This window comes from Sinocyclocheilus anshuiensis, unplaced genomic scaffold, assembly GCF_001515605.1.
Source record: "Sinocyclocheilus anshuiensis isolate Anshui unplaced genomic scaffold, SAMN03320099.WGS_v1.1 scaffold234, whole genome shotgun sequence".
Lineage (NCBI taxonomy): Eukaryota > Metazoa > Chordata > Actinopteri > Cypriniformes > Cyprinidae > Sinocyclocheilus > Sinocyclocheilus anshuiensis.
The window spans coordinates 983647-1003120 of record NW_015544165.1 but is presented as its reverse complement, the minus strand read 5'-3'; the positions used below and the strand labels follow the sequence as shown (position 1 = coordinate 1003120).

Below are 19474 nucleotides of genomic sequence, written 5' to 3'. Positions count from 1 at the left end.
ATTCCCTCTCAATATATTGTCTGAACAGTTCATTACAATTTTCAGACATTGCCTTACTTGACTGAGGAGACGGTTCCAGTAGTGATGGAGTCAGTCTTGGAGAAGCTGGACTTCATGTAGTCAGTGTTAAAGCCAAGGTGGCCCGCCTGGTCTACGGGCAACCCGGGAGGTCCCACGACCACAGCGGGAGCAGCCGTATTTATGACTGGGGTTCCTGCCGTAGCTGGTAGAATGCTTGGCATCATCGGAGGATCAACCTTCTTGGGGATGAGCTTCTGGATATTTCGAATATCATACTTTGATGGCCTGCCAACCTTGCCGGTCTTAAAAGCGATGGCGCCGCCCATGTCAGGGTTGCCCTCTCCAGGTTTAAAGAGGTGCAGGAACTTGACATTCTCCAAGTCGTACTTGGAGGGCCGCTTGTAGGAATTGCCATTCTGCTGTCTGAGACTCTCGCCCATCTTTAACTTCTGGATGAAGTAATCGTACTTGGATGCACGGGACGCCAGGTTCTGGATGTGTGACGGGTTGGTTGGGGGTGGGTTATGCGAGCTTTGTTTGTGGTCCATTTTGGGTGGAAATATCTGACCCTCTGACCCTGTGAGGACCGGCTGGATGAGGGCAGTGCTCTTCTCCATTTTGGAGTTGAGCTCTTCAGGCTTGGTGTGCATAGGCCAGGGCAGGGTCTCCCCGGCCTTCAGCTTGCGGATGTACTCCTCATACTTGGAGAAGCGAGCTCGACGGGTGGCCTCCTCACTGCTCAGGGAGGAGGGATCTGAGGTAGCTGCTTTTAGTTTTTCAAAGCTGATCTTCTTGGCCAGCTCATCCCGAGCCTGCTGGTCATCATAGCCGAACATGTGTAAGAACTCATTCATGGTGTTGGCAGCGTAATCACGTAGTGCGGAGGCCTCTCCTATACGAAATACAAAAAAGAGCACTTATATTTCCTTTTATCTAACAAAAATAAAATAAAATAAAATAGGGAGGTAAAGAGGTAAAGGTGTAGTTTAATCGCAGTATAGTGAAATTACTTCAGGACCATTAACTTTCATATAGGTCTGGAGGGAGGTCGGACAGACAGGCAAAAGGAGTCAATTTGGGTTGAAAGCTTCCCCTGCTGCTTAACCAGCCCTTATAAAGGCCAGATTACTGCTCTTTCAGGGTCTGTTTGTGCATGTGTGTGAGTGAGAAAGGGACACAAACCCCTCTGGCACCAGTGCACTTAGTTCTTGGCTCTGATATAGTGTTTACCACAGCAAAAAATCTCATCTTGTCTCAGTTTGTCTGTCAAGAGAGCTACCCTGCTACAAGAGCATGGCTCCTTCAACTTCACTGAGGTGTCAGATAAACTCCCTCTCCACCCTGCCAGGACCCTGCCCTCCACCAGACCTTTTTCCATTTATCTGATTGCCATTTTCATTGCTGGGCAAATAAGACAGTTAGAGGTAACATAAGCCATGGCCATGGTAATTAATACTAAAATATTTCAGCTTTGGTCTCATATTTCTATGTTATTGCTAAATCGGTCTCTCGCCTGTGCTTTACAGATCTCCTTCTCAGCATGTAAAATAATCCCCAAATTTCCATTGCTGCATTGGGGCTAGTCCTAGCCGTGCTACATCAGTATGAAAGGTGATCTGGGAGATCGAAAGGAAATGAAAAATTTAAGAGAAATGTATTAAGTATTTGAGAGGAAACTACCTATGCTTTGCCATGCATCATTTTAACAGCTTCTACAGTGTTTGAGCACATCATTTCTCTCATGCTCAAAGATGAGGGCTTTGTGGCAGTCCAGGTATCCACATCTACTTGATTTCTCAATTCAGTGCTGCCATGGAGTATTACTGTCATGCTCACCAAATAGGGACTTAAAAAAAGGAACTGAAAAGGACTCTAGGTGTGAAAGGTATATATGTATTGCTTTTAAAGTTTTATTGGTCACATACACAACCATACGCAGTACGACATGTAGTGCTTGTTGTGGCTCTCCGCACAGAATTCAATAAAATGTATTAGATTAGGAATAAAAAATAAAAATTATTATAAAAAAATTAAATATAAAAATATATATATTCATATTAATAAAAAAATATTTATTTATATTGTAAATGAGTGAATTTTATATATTTTAATATACATATAAAATGACCAGAAAATGCACTGAAAGATGAGATTTGTACCTCTAATGCTTTAAAAAGTCATTAGACACTGTTTTTGTGAAAGTGCCAGCTATTTTGACTACATTTTGACAAAGTATGCTCATTTATTGTTAATTAGCCTCAATTTAATCACTGCTGAATCAGCCACAAATAAAACACTAACTATAAAAATAATGAGCTATTATTACTTACTGATGGATATTTAGTGTTACTGTATGCATCTCCAGAACTTCAGTTTGGCAGCGCAAGACTTCAGTCATAAATTTGGCATTCAGTGACTGTATTTTTGCATAGGTCATAACTGCTTAAAGGGGTTTTGTCAGGTCATGTGATTTTACACAGCTTTAAAGTCAGGACCGGCTCTTTAATCTCTGTCCCTGAAAATTTTCCAAGGGCAGCAATCAAATACACTCCTGCTTTGGGTAATTGGACATATTCCATCTGTACCTTTTTCTCAAACAGTTGGGAAACTCCCTTCATTTTCTGACAGAAATTCCCCTCTCTGTCTCTGAGTGTTATCGGTTTATCTTTAGCATTATTATTAGCGTAAAAAGGCTAGTATGATATGAAACCACGATACCATTTCAGTTCACCCAAAATTATCCACTCTTGTTGTTCCAAACCTGTATGATTTTTATTTTTCCGTGGAACGTAAACAAAGTTATTTAGAAGATTTATTTTATGTTCGATGGACAAAGAAAAAACAGAGGTTTTGAACAACATGAAGGTGACTAGATCCCAATTTGGGGGTGAACAGTTTTCAATTTGAGTGAACCATCACTTTAAGATCATTCTGCTGGTATTAGAAGAGATGCCGGTTGTACTACACACAGGAAAAGTAATAGCTGTGGCAACAGTAGTAGCAGGTGGTAACAGAAGACAGGACGAGAAGTCTAGCATGCCAGTGGGCGGCTCTGTATGCGTTTAATAGACTATCAGTGTCAGGAGAATGATTGGACTTAAACTGCACACATTATGCCAGGACCTAAGAGGAGATAACCTTTTAAAACAGCATGTAAATTAGTTTCCCCCCTCATCCTTATCTCACACGCTCCAAATGATGTCATGTGCATGTGGTCGGAAAGCCATGGCTTTGGGGGAAAGGTAGGATTTGCCTGGCTGAACTCCCAGCACTCTCTCTCTCTTCCTCATGTCACTGGAGAGTGCAAAAAGAAGTGCTCCTAATCTCACCACTTCATACTGGCAAATTCCAGCCCTGTGACAAAGCCCTTGTCTACGTTTGAGGCAATTAAGGTACATTTTCCCTCCGTGGTGTGATAACAAATGGGCATTATATCTCCTTTCTGCTGACCAAACATGGCCATCAGAAGCAGGCTGATTCTGTCTTCATGCACTCCAGAGGGGGTGATGATAAGGACATACATGTAAGGATCTATATATAGGGACTTATCAAGGGTCCACTGACAACACTGTCAAAGCTGTGCTCTCAAACGGACATTTCTGAGACTGATTTTTAAATAAACTTGTTCAATTTTAGACTTAACTCAACTTGTCAAAAACACACCTCCATATTCCTCTTCATAAAAAAATCACATCAAATTTGCTCAAAATTTGAGAAACCACTCAAAGTTAAAGGGATAGTTCACCCAAAAATGAAAGAATGCTTATCTGCTTACCCCCAGGGCATCCAAGATGTAGGTGACTTTGTTTCTTCAGTAGAACACAAACAAAGATTTTTAACACAAACCGTTGCAGTCTGTCAGTTTTATAATGAAGGTGAATGGGAATCACGGCTTTTGAGAGTAAAAAAAAACATACACAAACAAAACCACTGTGCATCGAACAAAAAATCGCAGACTTATAAGTGCATTACCGCCACCTATCTCTCAAATGGACCATTGACACTCTATCTACAATCTCAATTAGGAGTGTCAATGGTCCTTTTGAGAGATAGGTGGCGGTAATGCACTTATAAGTCTGCAATCCACCGTAAAGCAAGAAGAAGAAGACGCGTAACGCGCCTGCTGTTGAAAATGCGCTCAGGACAGTTCGAACAGTTCGGACATTGCATGAATCAGAGGTAAAAAACGATATAAATACTGTTCAGTTTCTTGCACAGACCGATCATTTTGTGTCTTTACACATCAGTGTATCGTCACGAGCTGCAGGGTTTAATTCGGTTTTGTTTGTGTATGTTTTTTTTTTACTCTCAAAGCCGTGATTCCTATTCACCTCCATTATAAGACTGACAGACTGCAACGGTTTGAGTTAAAAATCTTTGTTTGTGTTCTACTGAAGAAACAAAGTCACCTACATCTTCGATGCCCTGGGGGTAAGCAGATAAACATCAAATTTTCATTTTTGGGTGAACTATCCCTTTAAAACCACTCAAAATTAGCAAAACTAAAGGTAGCTAAATCCAGCTAGCTGGTTAGATAATAGGGCTAAATTCACAACTCTATTTAGATTGTGAGTTTTAACAAACATCTTTGGCTGGTCTGTTTCACTTCAGCTAATTGAAAAAATTAAGTGTCATCTATGTTGTTCATAAAGGCTGAATATGAAGAGAATGTCGAAGTGTGTTAGCAGGTCTAGTTGCAATATATTCTACTAGAAGTAAAATTAAATTCTATTCAACTAGAATTTCTCCTAAACTATATTTCTAAATAATACATATTTTTATTATATATATATTTATAATAAATAAAAATAAGTGAAAATATTATATAATTTATATACTTCAAAAAGATATGAGTAATATATATATATATAAAATGAAAAAACATTATGTAATATATGTATAATATTTGATTCACTGATATTTTTACATGAACTATTGCCTAGCCTAGTTGCAGTTGACTGCTATGGGAAAGGCATTCTGCGATTTTATGTTGATAGGGATTCTGCTCAGTCCCCTGATGTGAGGAGTTAAATGTTTTGAAGGTCGCCGTTTCTCTCATTGATCTTGCGATGTTTGTTAATTACATTGTCACTGATGTTGTGAGAGATAATTAAGCCACTATGTTTATATGCATAATTATGTGCGCTCCGCATCAGCCTTTGAAAGACAGCAGCACGAGGGAAGAAAAAATATTTTAATTGTGAGCCGCTCAGTAACATGGCAGTATAGATGCCCTAGTTACAATCAACAAAGAGATAGAGGAGGGAAAAACAACTCAAGACAAGAGTGGTGACTAATGTCTGCTCACTGCAGTCTTCAAATGCTTTTTCTTCATTTTGAGATGCAGAAGCAGCCGGGGCCCAATGAAAGCAAAGGTGTACAACACAAACACATATTTACAGACAGCTTTCTTTATGACCATGAAATAAACACAAAATGACTGATTAAAACCCACAAAGCACTCATGTTTGCTGGAAAATTGATTTTTTTTTTGAAAATCTTGATTTTCTGAGAAACTCTTGGTCCCACTTCTGTGATAGAGGCCACAAACATATAGGTGCTTCTACCGTAAGAATGAAAAGAGAAAAAAAACAAAGCAGAAGAAAAACTGAAAGAAGAAAGCATTTAACAAAAAAGCACCAGCTTCACCTGATTTCGGTAGCTATCTGAGAAAAGAAACGTCTTTTAAACAAAGTGATATCTCTCATCTCCTGTTGTTATCTAGCATAGTTTCTGTCTTGCTGTACCTTTGTTGAGTACTGCAGTCTTCCTGAAATAGTCAGAGGTGAAAGTTCACAGAGGTTTTAAAGTGGAGATTGTGTCAGTTTCTGCAGATTTTGCTTGCTTGTTCTTATTTTGTGAAGGATGGCAATGCGTGCCTCATGTTGTCTAGATGTTTGTATTACAAATACAGAAGTAAATGCAGTCTTTGTTTCTTTCCATGCTGATTTAAGGGCCACTCATAAGGCTTTTGCTTTACACAACTTTTTCTCAATCTCTAGGATTTAAACTCCTGAACTGATAGAGACCTGGATTCTTTGCAGAGCGGGTCTACTATGTAAATGGGTCTGTGGTAGCTACGTTTTGTGAGCTTATAGAAAATCAAAGAGTCAGAGTGTAATCCTGGGTGTAATATGAAGCTTAGCCGGCCTGCCAACACTCTTGGCCCCTCGGCTGCTACACACATACACTCCAGTCTCTATAAGCCTATTCTACAATTAATTTCTTCTTTTACTTCCTGTTTTTCCTAATGCAGATTGTTTCTATGTGTTTGCGGATGGCAGCAGTTACTCTTTCATGTTATAACTATAGATTTCTCTTACCAAGAACTGCACTTGTGTCGCTGTGACCCTGTCAAAGTGTCACTGTAATTATGCTTGCAAAGCACACAGGTAAAGTAAGACTTGTGAAAACTGAGCTGGCAAGCCTTTGAAGAGAGATTTTATCTTGCTTATGCACACGTTGTTTTGGCTACACAGAGAAAAATACTGAACAATGTGATCTTAATAGTATTCGCAGGCATTTTCACTGCATGTCAAGTGTAGATCTGCATGTTTTTTAGATGCTGAAATGCACAAAATCAACATACTGACAGCATCTAAAATGTAAATGCTTTTTCATATCAACAACTTTGAAAATGCACAAATGTTTTGAGATTCATAGAATAATACATTCATGAAATTAAAAGGTTGTTTTATTGTTTATTTGGTTTTATTAAATGTTAATTTTATTAAATCATTAAATGTTTAAAATGTAATATTTTTAATGTCATCACATTTATTTAACAATTTAACAATTTTATTGTTAATCTGTCTATCTATCTATCTATCTATCTATCTGAGATGCTGTCAAAATGCTGATATTGTACACAAACATACATAAATGTCTAAAAATGTGTGTGCAAATGTAACGTACAAATGCCTATGAATACTAATGACATCATCCTAAAAGAAAGAGGTGATACCTGTTGAGGTGAAGGGGGCTTGGCGAGGGGGTGTGGCTTCAGTGGTGGGCTGGTAGCTGTCGTCCTTGTGCGGGCTGCCCTCCGAGTCTCTGTCCTCATGATAACTGCCCTCGTGGGAGTCGGGCATGGTCTCGGCTTCTTCTGTGTTGTCTTCGTCATCGCTGCAGCCTTTAGGTTGTACCATGTACACGCCTTCAGGGGGACTATCATCTCCATTGTTGGGTTTGAGTCCCCTGTACTCGCCCCCACCTAAGGACTGCGGATCATCAGCGTACTCGCCGTTCACCCACTTCTCAATGGCCTCGCGCCGTTTCTGGTCCTCTTCAAGGCTCTGGCCCAGGGTTAGGCCCTCCAGGAAGTCACTTTCAGGTCTGTCGCCCTCATCGTATTGCAAGCTGCCCCGCTCGCTGTTGTCCACTAGATCTGAGTCTCCCTCGGCATTCGTCTAAGGACTGTGGATCGTCGGCGTACTCGCCGTTCACCCACTTCTCAATGGCCTCGCGCCGTTTCTGGTCCTCCTCAAGGCTCTGGCCCAGGGTCAGGCCCTCTGGGAAGTCGCTTTCAGGCCTGTCGCCCTCATCGTAGTGCAAGCTGCCCCGCTCGCTGTTGTCCACTAAATCTGAGTCTCCCTCGGCATTCTGGGAACTGCCGTCATACACCACCTGCTTGCTAAGCTTGGCACAGATCGCATTCAGTTTTAGGCCACCTTTCCTTTTGGCGGCCATTGTGGATTTTCCTGAGGTCTTTTCAGTGCATAAACTCCTCTCAGCTGTTGACCAAAAAAAAAGAAGAAGAAGAAAGAACATTTTAGTGGTTAAAAACAAGATTTATGGAAGATGTTAACAGACTTGATAACGGTTGCACCACCACCTAAAAACCACAAACCTGTTTAACTAAGTGCATTTTAACTAAGTTTTTGTTTACTGTTACTCCTAGATACACACTGGCACTCCTTTTCCACAACAATAGAGAATTATAAAGAAAAAGTCACATGCGTTTCTGTAAATTGCAGGTGTCATTCACACCAACTTTATGAGAGAAGGTGAGATAGGGAACGAGAGAAATATCTCTTCCTACACACCGAGAAGAAAAACTAGATCGCAATCAGACCCCAAACAGTGAGTCAAGCCACCACTACAGTGTGATTTAATTCTGAACATGACAGCAGAATAGAAACAGCCTGACACTTAAGACACTCTTCACCTAAAGTAGCCCAGCGTCCTGCCAATATGAGCCTTAACTCTGACAGCGCAGGGACGAGAGCGCAGAAGACTATAAGAAAGCACAGAAAGTACATCTGGAAGCAGAAAGAAAGAGACAAACAGCATAAAAGAGACAAACACAGAGAGAAAAAGTAGCTGCCATCCCCTCACCTCACATCACCTCCCTTCGCTCAGCCTGCTTTCGTCTCAACAACTGTCACTCAAATTCGCTGTCAGCCCCTTAAAGCTGCTCATACAGTGCAGAAGACCACCAAACCAACAGTTTTTTTTACCACATTGACAGCTATTCTCATTTCAGTAGACATTTTAGATCAAAACAGTGGTTTAAGAGTCAAACACCAGTCAGACATACACACTTCCTGTGCATCCCCCTTGAATAGACAGTTGAGAGTGTACTGGAACTGATCATTCACACACGGTTCGGGTTCGCAATAGATTCACTCCATATTACATGCCTCACACCGAGAGCATTTCCAGTTTAGAGCAGCATGGATTTCCACGGTTCAACATTCCAGTAATTCTGCAGAAATCTGCATGTGAAGATTCCACATGGGCCTGGTCATTTGCTATTTCACCCCAATGTGCTATCTATAATATCTATCCCTGTGTCAACTCCCCCCTGCAGCTGTTCTGGGACCGTCCATATCCAGAGATGCCTTTTTAAGGGCAGAATTCTCTCACTGCTAAGTCACCCTTTCACCACAAATCTGATGCAAAGATTTAGCAAAGTTCACTTTTAATAGGTTTTCCAGGCTTAAAATCGAGCCCGCTCGTAACGTTAGATGTTTATCATGCAGTAAATAAAGAATGGGAAACCTGCGGGACGTATAATGGTCTGTGGAACGCTTTAGCTGGTAGTTAGACGCTGTGTTGAAATGAGCTATTTCTAACCATCTCATGAAGCTGTCAATACAAAAGCTGTTGGGGTTCGAATGGATGCTTTAACAAGACAATATATACTGTTTTTGATGTGTGTGTGTAAAATCCAAAAAAAAATTTTTTATTATTTTTTTTTTGGCATAATGAGCTTTTGAAGGTACTCAAGGTTAGCCTGTTACATACTAGATGTGCCATGCACCCTGTGGCCCCCGGCACATGCTTTCTCAGTTACTGTATTTACACTCAAAACTTCATCTCTGAAACAATGAGCTGAGGAATTATGCACGCTCCGCACTGCACCACATGCATCTAAATGCTTCAGATGTGCTCATTTTTACCTTAGACAATTGCAAGGCCTGGGTTGAAGAGGTCATCCAGTTGAGGACAGCAATTTTGAACCCAAAAAATGAAAAAAAAAAAAATCAGCTGCAAAAACTATTAGGAAGTGGAAACATAAATTCTGAAGTATTTTTTCAGAACACCTCCAAAGGAAGATTGAGGTCATTTGGGCGTAACAGTAAAGGTCATTTACTGTTTACCCTTCTCAGTGTTTCACTCTTTAACTAGTGATTTCCTTTGCATTGCAATCTCGCTTTTCCTTGTAGGAAATGACCCCTGAGAAGCGATCTCCTTCCATTACCCACAATTTATGTGCGTTTTTTTTTAACAATCAAAACACCCATGGTCAACACCCACACTGTCTAAAATTAGCACTCACCAAGTGGCAAATGCAAATAAAAATTTGCTTTCGTGAGTAAATGCAACTGCTTGTCAGTGGCTGGTAATTTTATAAGGAACTGTAAATAATGCAAACAATTTAATTCAAAGATATACAAACAGCTATAACATAAATTATATATATATATATACACATACACATTACTTACTATTGTATTTATTTACTATTTATAAAGTAAAAATAACAATTATGAAAAGAAAATTTTAACAGGAAAAATTCTAAAAGAAAACGATTATTTATAAACTGAATCATATTCATGTATGTATATTAAGTATGAATATATATAAAATAAATATAATAAATGTCATATGAAAAAACACTTCAAGTGCACAGCCTTTTCCTAAACTTTTACAAAAAATAAGGCTGTGCACTTGAAAGACATCTTTGTCTAGAGATGAGATCTGAGGTTTTAAATGAGAGAGGATCAGGGCACTAATGAGATGCTCTGGAGCTCAAAAAAGATCACGGTAAACCAGTTAGTAGCTGCTGCATTAAATACATGCCTGGCAATAGATATGCCTCAGTTCTGACCAACAATGGAGATCGCTATGGTAACACCGCTGTTTACTCCAAGTCGTTTGTGTTCATGATAGCATGCAGTGCGATAGAATCAGTAGGGATGCAGATAAAAGAACAGCCTCTCCTCTGGGATTCCTCCCACCACTCTAGAGACAGGCACTCATGTTAAGAAAAATAGATGTAACAAACAGCAAACCTCAATGATTTGATGCGTCCAAACGTTTTTCAGCGAAACACTCTTATTTCAGGCCCTCGAAGACGCCTGTCAGCGCTGAATAATAAACAAACGGTGGGGATGATCACAGCAAAAGCTTGTTTTCTTTAAGAGGTCCTGTTTATTCTAATGCTGACAATATTTTTTTACTGGAAATAGTGCAGAGCTGGAATTGCCGTAATGCTTTTACTGTATAAGGAGAAAACCTTTGCGAAAAAGTCAAGAAACTATTCTAAACAGATTCGACAATAAGAGTGAGAGAGCTGCTTCTTTTTATCTTCTCGCACATCAAAGGCCCCACAAGCCCTGTTTCTTTTCAGAACCGTGAGGCGGAGGACGCCGGGAATGACAGAGAAGCTGCCTTGAACGTGGCTCTCAGGGCCCTGCTTGTTTCGTTTAATGCGGAGCTTCTGTTTATGTGCTGGAATGATATCATGCCCAATCAAGTGGTGTTTCAAATCCTAATAATGCCGTTGGAAGTGCATTATTTGTACGAACGTGTGCTGACTGCAATCAGCCCACCAGAGTGAGGAAGTGGCTGTTAATGACTGCTTAGATTGGCGTGTCCTGTTCTTCCCTCTCCGTCTCTCTCTCTCTCTCTCTCTCGCTCTCTCTTGTTCTGACAGGAAGAGTATGCACGCTAAAGCTGGGATATGACATTCTCCTTCTCACCAGGCATCCACTGCTGCGATTGTTCTAGAAACAAACTCTGTTTACTTGGCTAAACCCGAATCCCTCGACTTAGTGGTGATCTAACACTCTGATCGGCCCTGTCTGATTTCATGCAGACTTTCAAAATACGCTGACTAATGCAAGGACAAAACCCTAATAATACAGAGCACTCATTAATGGAACAGGCCTGGACAGCGTTGGATTATTCCTCATTATTTAAATATCCTCTAGTCAGAGCAGTTTCTTTCTGTCCTGACTTTTAAAAGCTTTATTCTGATATTATAATCCTTTTGACAGATTAACTGACCTGGAATGTGTATAAATTAACTTGTCTTTTTTGTTTTTTCCAGGTGGAGGATCTAGGACCTCTGACTGTCAGGGGATTCTGCAAATGCAAACTTAAAGTAAATGTCAAATAAACCAAGAAATGAGAACGGTTACCTGTTCCTGGCCCTTCCTTAGTGCTTTATTTTGCATATTTACAATGGAGTTTCTCATTATTTGCAGCAACTGCAACAAGATGGGGCCCTCCGAGAGGCAGATTCCCAGGTATTTCCTCACCTACTAAAACTCGGACACACATACACATGCTGAAATAATTCCCTCTATTTTGCTAATTTACAGCTTGCAGGAAGTAGTTTGTTTCTCCCATCGCTCTGGGGAAGGGGAGCGGAAAAGTCAGCATCGGACCTGTTCTCCACACACCCTCGTTCCACAGCATCTGGCCTCTCTTTCGATTTTATTACACACGAATAACAATAAGCAGGTCTGCGACCCCGTCTATGGAATTTGCCGTATTTTTTCCAACGGTCTGTGCTGATGCTCCGAATTTCCATTTTCTGCATGCATATTTAATTGAGTTTTGTCCCAGTGGTGCGGAAATGATTTGTTTTTTGCTCTCTGTTCACTTGACTCCTCTTCGGAGTCGGTAACCCTGATTAAGACGTTCACGTTAATTTCCCAGCGCACACCTTTTTTTGTGCATTAATGGTTCTGATCGTCTAATTAAAACTTCTCAGCTTCGCTGCTGATCACCGCTCGTTGTGCCTCTGACCTGAAGTTTTAATTGCCGCGTCAGAGGCGATAATAATAATTTCTGGGTTCTGATGATTAAAAACAATGCCATTCCCAACTGCTGCTTAAAACGGGAAAAGATGGAAGGAGAGGCTGAGGTGAAGCATAAAGAAAAAGGAGGTGAAAGAAAGAGAATTAGAAGGTAAAAGATGGTTATTTGAGCTTTGAAACAGGTTTGTTTGGTATCACAGTATGAGCGGGGAGGATCGGTGCTCACAGGGCAGGTTTACCTGGTTTGCAGTGTACTGTAAATGAGGGCAAATATGACAAAACAAATAAAAACTTCTCAGAACTGCACAAGGTTAAAAGAAACCCTGAATCCCACATTTCTATGATACTTATTTTAATAGTTTTGCTTTTGGTCTTAGTCTTGTTATATGACACTTCAGCGGTTTCTGATGTCTAAAAGCAAGTTGTTGCATTAAGAAGTTGTGCCAAAAAAAAAAAAAAACGTCAGCTGACGTGTGCATTAATGGCAAAACTATGATGGGTTTTATAAACTGCTCATACTCATACACACTCTATCATTCTGTCCTTTTTTTTTGTCTGATGGACTCTAATGGATTTTTCAGATTCCCATGCAGGGATCAATTTTTTAGTGGGAGATACACATCCGGACAAAACAATTATGCTCATGAGTTTTTCTCTTTTTTTCCCCCGACTTTAAAGTTGTTGTTTTTTTGGAGAAGCAAAATATGAATGCATAGGGCATGCACACAAGTACACACACACTCACTCAAATCTGTTGTAATATTAATCAGTCCGTTGCACATCTGCTTGCTTGCAGTGTGTTTTTTTCCCCATCAATAAAGAACTTATTGCTTTTAGTCTGGAATGTGACCTTGCATGTTGCATGCTGTCTTTGGACTAACCTTGAAGGACCTAATTTGACTTCACCCTCTCATTTTTCTCTCTCTGCCAGACTGAAACCTTCTGCCACATACAATAATTCAGTTACATCCCGTTGCAGGTAACAAAAACAAACAAGCCGTGGAGAAAAAAAGGCACACACATACTTGCTGAGGACAATGGACAGAAAATGGCAGATGCATATTTTGACACACAAACGGAAAAGGAAATATTTTGTTTAAGCAGCACAGTTAGGCAGTAACCCTTCAATTCTGAGAACAAATACATCCCTGAAGCCTAATTATAAGACAAAGCATTTAAGACGTCCCCTGAGGACAGAAGGGCTGGAATAGGGAAAAGTAAAGTCTGAGGTGATCCGAACGGCTCTGCACGTGCCCTGATTGCACTTGCAAAGGAAGTCTGTCTCACAGCTGGCACAGTGTTTTCTAAAGAATGGGCCTCATTCATTTACAAATGAAAATCCTGTCATAATTTACTCGACATGATGTTTCAAACCCGTATGACTGACTTTCTTCTTTCTTTAATTTAAAAGTCATTGGACCCATATTGTATGGACCAACAAAAAAAAAAACTACAAAATACACCATACAAAAGTTTGTGGTCAGGAAGATTTTTTAAATGTTTTTGAAAGAAGTCACTTATGCTCACCAAAACTGTATTTATGTGATCAACGTACAGTAAAATCAGCAATAATATGTTTTTGTGGTGTATTGTATAATACTGTAAAACATACTGTATTTACAATTTAAAATAACTATTTCCTATTTTAATTTATTCCTGTGATTTCAAAGCTGAATTTTCAGCATTGTCACATGATCCTTCAGAAGTCACTCTAATATGCTGATTTGGTGCTCAAGAAACATTTCTTCTTATTATTATAGTTGTGCTGCTTAATATTTTTGTGGAAACCATGATACATTTTTTCAGGCTTCTTTGATGAATAGAAAGTTTAAAAGAACAGCATTTATTTGAAATATAATAATGTAAATAATGTATATAATGTAAAAGTAAACAATTTAATGCATCCTTGCTGAATAAAAGCATTTCTTTAAAAAATAATCACTACATAATGACAGCATTTTCATATTTGGGTGAACAAACTCCTTAAAACATCAATGGTTGTAGAGGGCCTACTGTAAAATAATCAGATTTTTACATCTAAAAATAATGCATGATGGTCTCATCACCCATTGGGTGGAAGTTTGATTGAAGTGAACCCTGGCACAGGGCAGCCTGTGTGCAAAGCAAGAAGTTGACAGGAATCAAGGTTATGAGGAGAGGCTCCCTGTGGCCACTGAAGGACACTTGAGCTGATATCTGCTCAGATTAACTGCTTGAGATGTATTTTTGTCACGAGGAGTGGTTAGCGTGAGGCTTTGGGGAGGCGAGCGGACACAGAAGAGTGTGGGCTACTCTAGTTCCTCCAGTGCAAGGGCACAACGAGAGGTTGGTGGCCGCTGGAGCCACCCAGACCGGAGTCTGTCACTCAGAATCATTATCTGTGGGGATATATTTAATTTAGTGGTTCCGGAGCTGCGCTGCTGAGTAAGCCAAGCCACCATTAGAGTCATCCTCTAGGGGAAACACAGCACACGCTGCTCGATTAGTTATCAATTAAGAGTGCAGAAACCTCCACCTGCCGTGTGAGAGAGAGGGAAAGAATGGCAGAGAGGAGCAGGACCCGGACGACGTCTGACTTTTTCTTCTGCTTTCCTCTGCCTCTTTCCCTCTCGGGCCTTCGAACGCCAGGTTAACCTTGATATGAAGTGCTGTCAAGCCAGATAACGTCAATCAAGGAGGGCCCTTTCAGATAACCTCAGTGTGAAACCTAAAAAGCAACCTGTTTAGATGTTTAGACATGCCCCCTCTCACCAGCATATGAATTTCATTAAAGAGATATGAGTTGTGGCACTTCTTTAACAGGACTCTTAAGACATTTTGACAGGCTTTAAGACACTTGCTGTTAAAAAAAAATTAATGAATTCATAAGCCATGCCTCTGGGTAATTTAAAGACATCATCGAATGTCATTTTTGTTTCTTTGTTGAAACAAAGTTATATATATATATATATATATATATATATATATATATATATATACATAGTATAAGTACACAAATTAAACAATTTAAACATTGCATATTATTTATTGAAAATGTAGTCTTTCTCTTTTGAGAAATCTTATCACTTTTTACGAGTTCATTAACTTACCCTAGGTTTTCTTAGAAAAAATTCTGCTTGTAGGTTGCCGAATGCTACACTTTAACATTTGTTTTTCAGATACTGTAGCTCATTGAAAGTTTTTGAAGTGATTTTCTCAAATTCTGCTTGCATTTTATCGCACACTATAGTTCCTGTTGCACATCTCCTTCAGAAACGAGAAAAGGAGGTGACGTTAAGTCAAAAAAAAAATAAAAAATAAATTTCCAGACAGGAAGCCTTGCTGACAGTGAGCAATATCTTACAGCTAGGTTACACTAACACATTTTTACCATATTACCATGCTTTAAAAAAAAATAGTATTAATTAATAATTTATATTAATTAATAATTAAATTATTAATTAATCATTCGTTAAATGTAATTATTGCTATGCCATTTCTTTACAAAAATGTGTTTATTTATGTATTTAGTTAGTTAGTTAGTTGAGAACATGTCCAGAGTAAGTTTAACAAATGTTTACCATACAACCTTTTTTTTTTTTTTTTTTTTTTTTTTTTTTTTTTTACATTTTATGCACAGAGGAACAATTTGCAGGTGTCCCCTGAAACTTCTCAGGTTCAGACTCTTTTAGTTCTCTAAGTTCCCTTCTGCAACAATACCTCTTTAAAACAAACCTGAACTCTTTTAATCTAGGCTTTGCTACAGTGAAATGCGGTCCGTTGACAAGACTGAAGCATCTGAATCATCCTGTGAGGCATGCAGTATGTGTTGGTTAAAAACACAAACAATGTGAACAAAGCACTTACTGTAACTGCAATAAGACACTCAGATCTACAACATGTAATGAATATGCACAGCATCATATATGTACACTGCCAGTAAAATGTTTCACACGATTACATAAAAATAATAGAAAAATCAGTAGACAAAAACAAATTGTCGCTACATATGAAATCCTTTGCAAAATGGTACTTTTAGTTAATATTTTACTTATTTATATATATATATTTTTAATTATTTAATGTATTTATTTGAAACATTAGACTGCCAACATCATTATGTGTACTGGACTTTATATATTTAACATGCAAACTTCTGACTGTTATTGTCACTGGTTTCAGCTGTATATATTTATTTCAAGGCGATGTGCATGATTTTACTCACCTACAAATACAGGAGTCATTCTCAAAGATGCCAAATGCTTTTAGCATTTTTTTGCAAGAACACACAAACTCAAGTTTGAAAGTGAGAACATTTCATACTTGTGTACAAAAACAAAATTATATACTTGCGATACACTTTTGAAAAAAAAAAGGCTGTGGCTGCTCTTTTTGAAATCATCATGAGTAGAAAGAAGCTTTACAAAAGGTGAGTGTGTGTGTGTGTGCTATTTTGGTCAAAGAACACAAGAGGAAGTATTGCATACTGACTCAAACAAAGAATATGCTTTTGATAAAACCACATCAGCTTCTTGTATATTCTACACTAAAACAGGCTGGTTTCCTGATTTTTTAGCTGTGATGTGCCCTCAAACGGAAGCTACACAAGTAAACAGCACAACAGCTCAGTGCACAACAAAACGAGCGGCGCACAAATGATCACAGACATTGATAACAGTTTCTAAACGAGCAGCGAGGGCAATATCATTAACACGCCATTGTTTTTCCAATGCACTAAAAAGGGCACAAATGCATTTAGAGCTTCAGCCACACACGGTTCGCAATTTTGCATTTCACCTGCATTAGCATTCAACTTATTATTATTTTAAAATGAAAACGGATACTCTGTTGAAGTGCAAATCTGATGAATTACTGTAGCAGATTGCTGTTATCAATTATTAAAGCATATTTTATAAATATTCAGGTCTGTCATGCATCTAATAATGAAAGCTTTGGAGAAGGTTACTTCCTGTGCGCATCCTAACGTGTCAGAAATATCACTTTTAATCACGACTCTGTCAGGGTTTTTGCATTTGAACTCAAAAAAAAACAAAAACAGCACGGCTCACTCTCTCGCTGTCTTTCTCCTCTTTCACTCATCCAGGATGGCCAGTTGCATGACCACATCATTCAAAGCCAGTAAGGCCCATGCACACATGGCCGCGGTGCGCTACGGCACTAGGAGCCTGATCATTTGAGGGGAGAATAATGCATTAACGTGGTTCTACCTTCTGGACACACCTAGTCCCAGAGCAAGTGCAACCATATGGGGCGATGCATATTCATATTCCTCTGTCTGCACCTCTGTAATGCTTAAACAGTACTTCATAAACTTCAAATGGGAGGAAGTGAAGATGAAAGGGAAAGACTGACAAAAAGGTGAAGAAAAAGTTTTCCCCCTTCATGTTTCCTGTCATTTTTTTGGTTTCTTTTGTGGTTTGTCTTTGAGATAAGGACGGCTGCTGAAACTGATCCCGGTGCAGCATTTGTGTGCGCCTGAGGTGTCTGGCTATGGGTAAACTGTGTTGTCAGGTGGGCTTGTCGCTCTTTCCCCCAGCAGGGTAAATACCAGGCGAGGACGATGTGGAGATTAACGTTGTCAGATCTGCAACAGTAACCCTTCATTATCAGAGTACCAGGGCCTACACACACTCACACACTGTCCTCCACTGCCTGGGCACACAGTTAGTAATTACCAAACCAACCTCTTCCTCTCTCTCTTCTGTTCTTTTCCTCTGCCTCATTCTGCGACAGTATCTACCAGGTTTGTCTTATCTTTCTCCCATCTATGTATGTCAATCATTTTGTAACAGAAATACACATTTTCTCTGTCTGAGCTGTGCACTATATAGTTATAAATAAAAAAAAATCACAAAAAATTATGTTTCAGGCTTTATGAGATGAAGAAGATCATAATTTAATACAGTAAAATATTATAATACATAATATTAAAATATTGTATTATTATAATAATATTATTAGATGGCTAAATATTAAATATATAGAAATATAAAAGAGAATTAAATGCGATATATAACACAGGGAGTTCTGGATATCTGCTTGAAATTTACACAAAAAAATTACAGTCTCAGGCCTTATGAGAAAAATAATACAATAAAATAGTATAGTATATTATTATTATAAAATTATAAAATATATCAAACTACAAAAGATAATAAATGTGATGTATAACAGGGAGTTCTGGAAATGTCACTTTAGTTTTCATTGTAAATTATAAGGTGACAAAAAAAACTAATAAAAATAGTATATTTAAACACTAATAATTATTAAATATAAAAGAGATTTTAATTAAAACACATGGTAAGAAAATTATAAAGTAATTTATTTAATTATTTAATTATTAATTTAATTCTTTATTAAAATAAATAAATAATTAATGTATTATTAAAAATAATTATTTATTTAATTAGTTTTTAATAAAAAATAATTTAACTTATTTAATAATTAAAGACTATTGATCAATTTTACAGTAATTTACAGTAAAATTACACACATTGATATTAAATCTATACATATATGGTAATGTACAAAAAAGTATGCTTAGTTAGTGCATGCTCTGACATGTTGAGTTGCAGTGCAAGTTCGAGTCCAGCTCATGCCATTTCTTACTAAAAATAATCCAAAAAAATAATATGCCATATTTACATGACGTCCCAGCATTTTTGCTGGGCGGCCTGACACACTTGATGGCGTGCCAGGCACGGTCACAGTATGTGTGTATGTTTGGTGTATTAAGTGGCGCTTTATCAAATTAGTTTGGAACCCAGCTGATGAGTAATAAAGGTACAGTGGAGCCCCCACTGACTCCCAGACATCAATCCTCTGAGCGGGAGCCAAACGCAAGGCCTGGCACTGCCTGAGGCGTACAGAGCACCTCTCCCCACTGATCAGCTTATGGACTCTCTTCAACCAAACTAATATTAACACTGGGCATGTGGAGGGCTTCAGCTGTCTTACCACTGTGAGGAATAACACTTAATGGACGCTGTAACAGGTAGGTCTTTTATTCAAACCGTTGCTGTGTTCTTTTGTTTTTCATCTTGTTTACTGCCTTTATCAGAGTCGATGGCCTGCCACTGTACATTTTTCCAGACGTCGTCCTCTTAAAGCATCAGCTCTCAGGTGTCGAACAGACAGAAGACGAAAGGGGAGATGATAGTGAGATCAAACGGAGGATT

The 19474-nt window shown here is 38.8% G+C and overlaps 1 protein-coding gene and 1 long non-coding RNA gene across 2 annotated transcripts in view; one reads left to right on the top strand and one right to left on the bottom strand.

Annotated features, from left to right (window-relative positions):
- casz1 (castor zinc finger 1) overlaps positions 1-19474 on the bottom strand; it is an 86106-nt gene that overhangs the window by 27420 nt on the left and 39212 nt on the right. Inside the window, exons 2-4 of the mRNA XM_016495822.1 lie at positions 7483-7754; positions 6986-7286; positions 58-913 (exon numbers count right to left, since the gene is read on the bottom strand). Coding sequence (XP_016351308.1) covers positions 58-913; positions 6986-7286; positions 7483-7754 — 1429 coding nt within the window. The remainder of the gene's footprint in view (positions 1-57; positions 914-6985; positions 7287-7482; positions 7755-19474) is intronic.
- LOC107695782 (uncharacterized) lies at positions 4164-12621 on the top strand. Its single transcript, XR_001635032.1, has 4 exons — positions 4164-4200; positions 11582-11635; positions 11739-11780; positions 11856-12621. It is a non-coding gene; the product is annotated as an uncharacterized LOC107695782 (long non-coding RNA).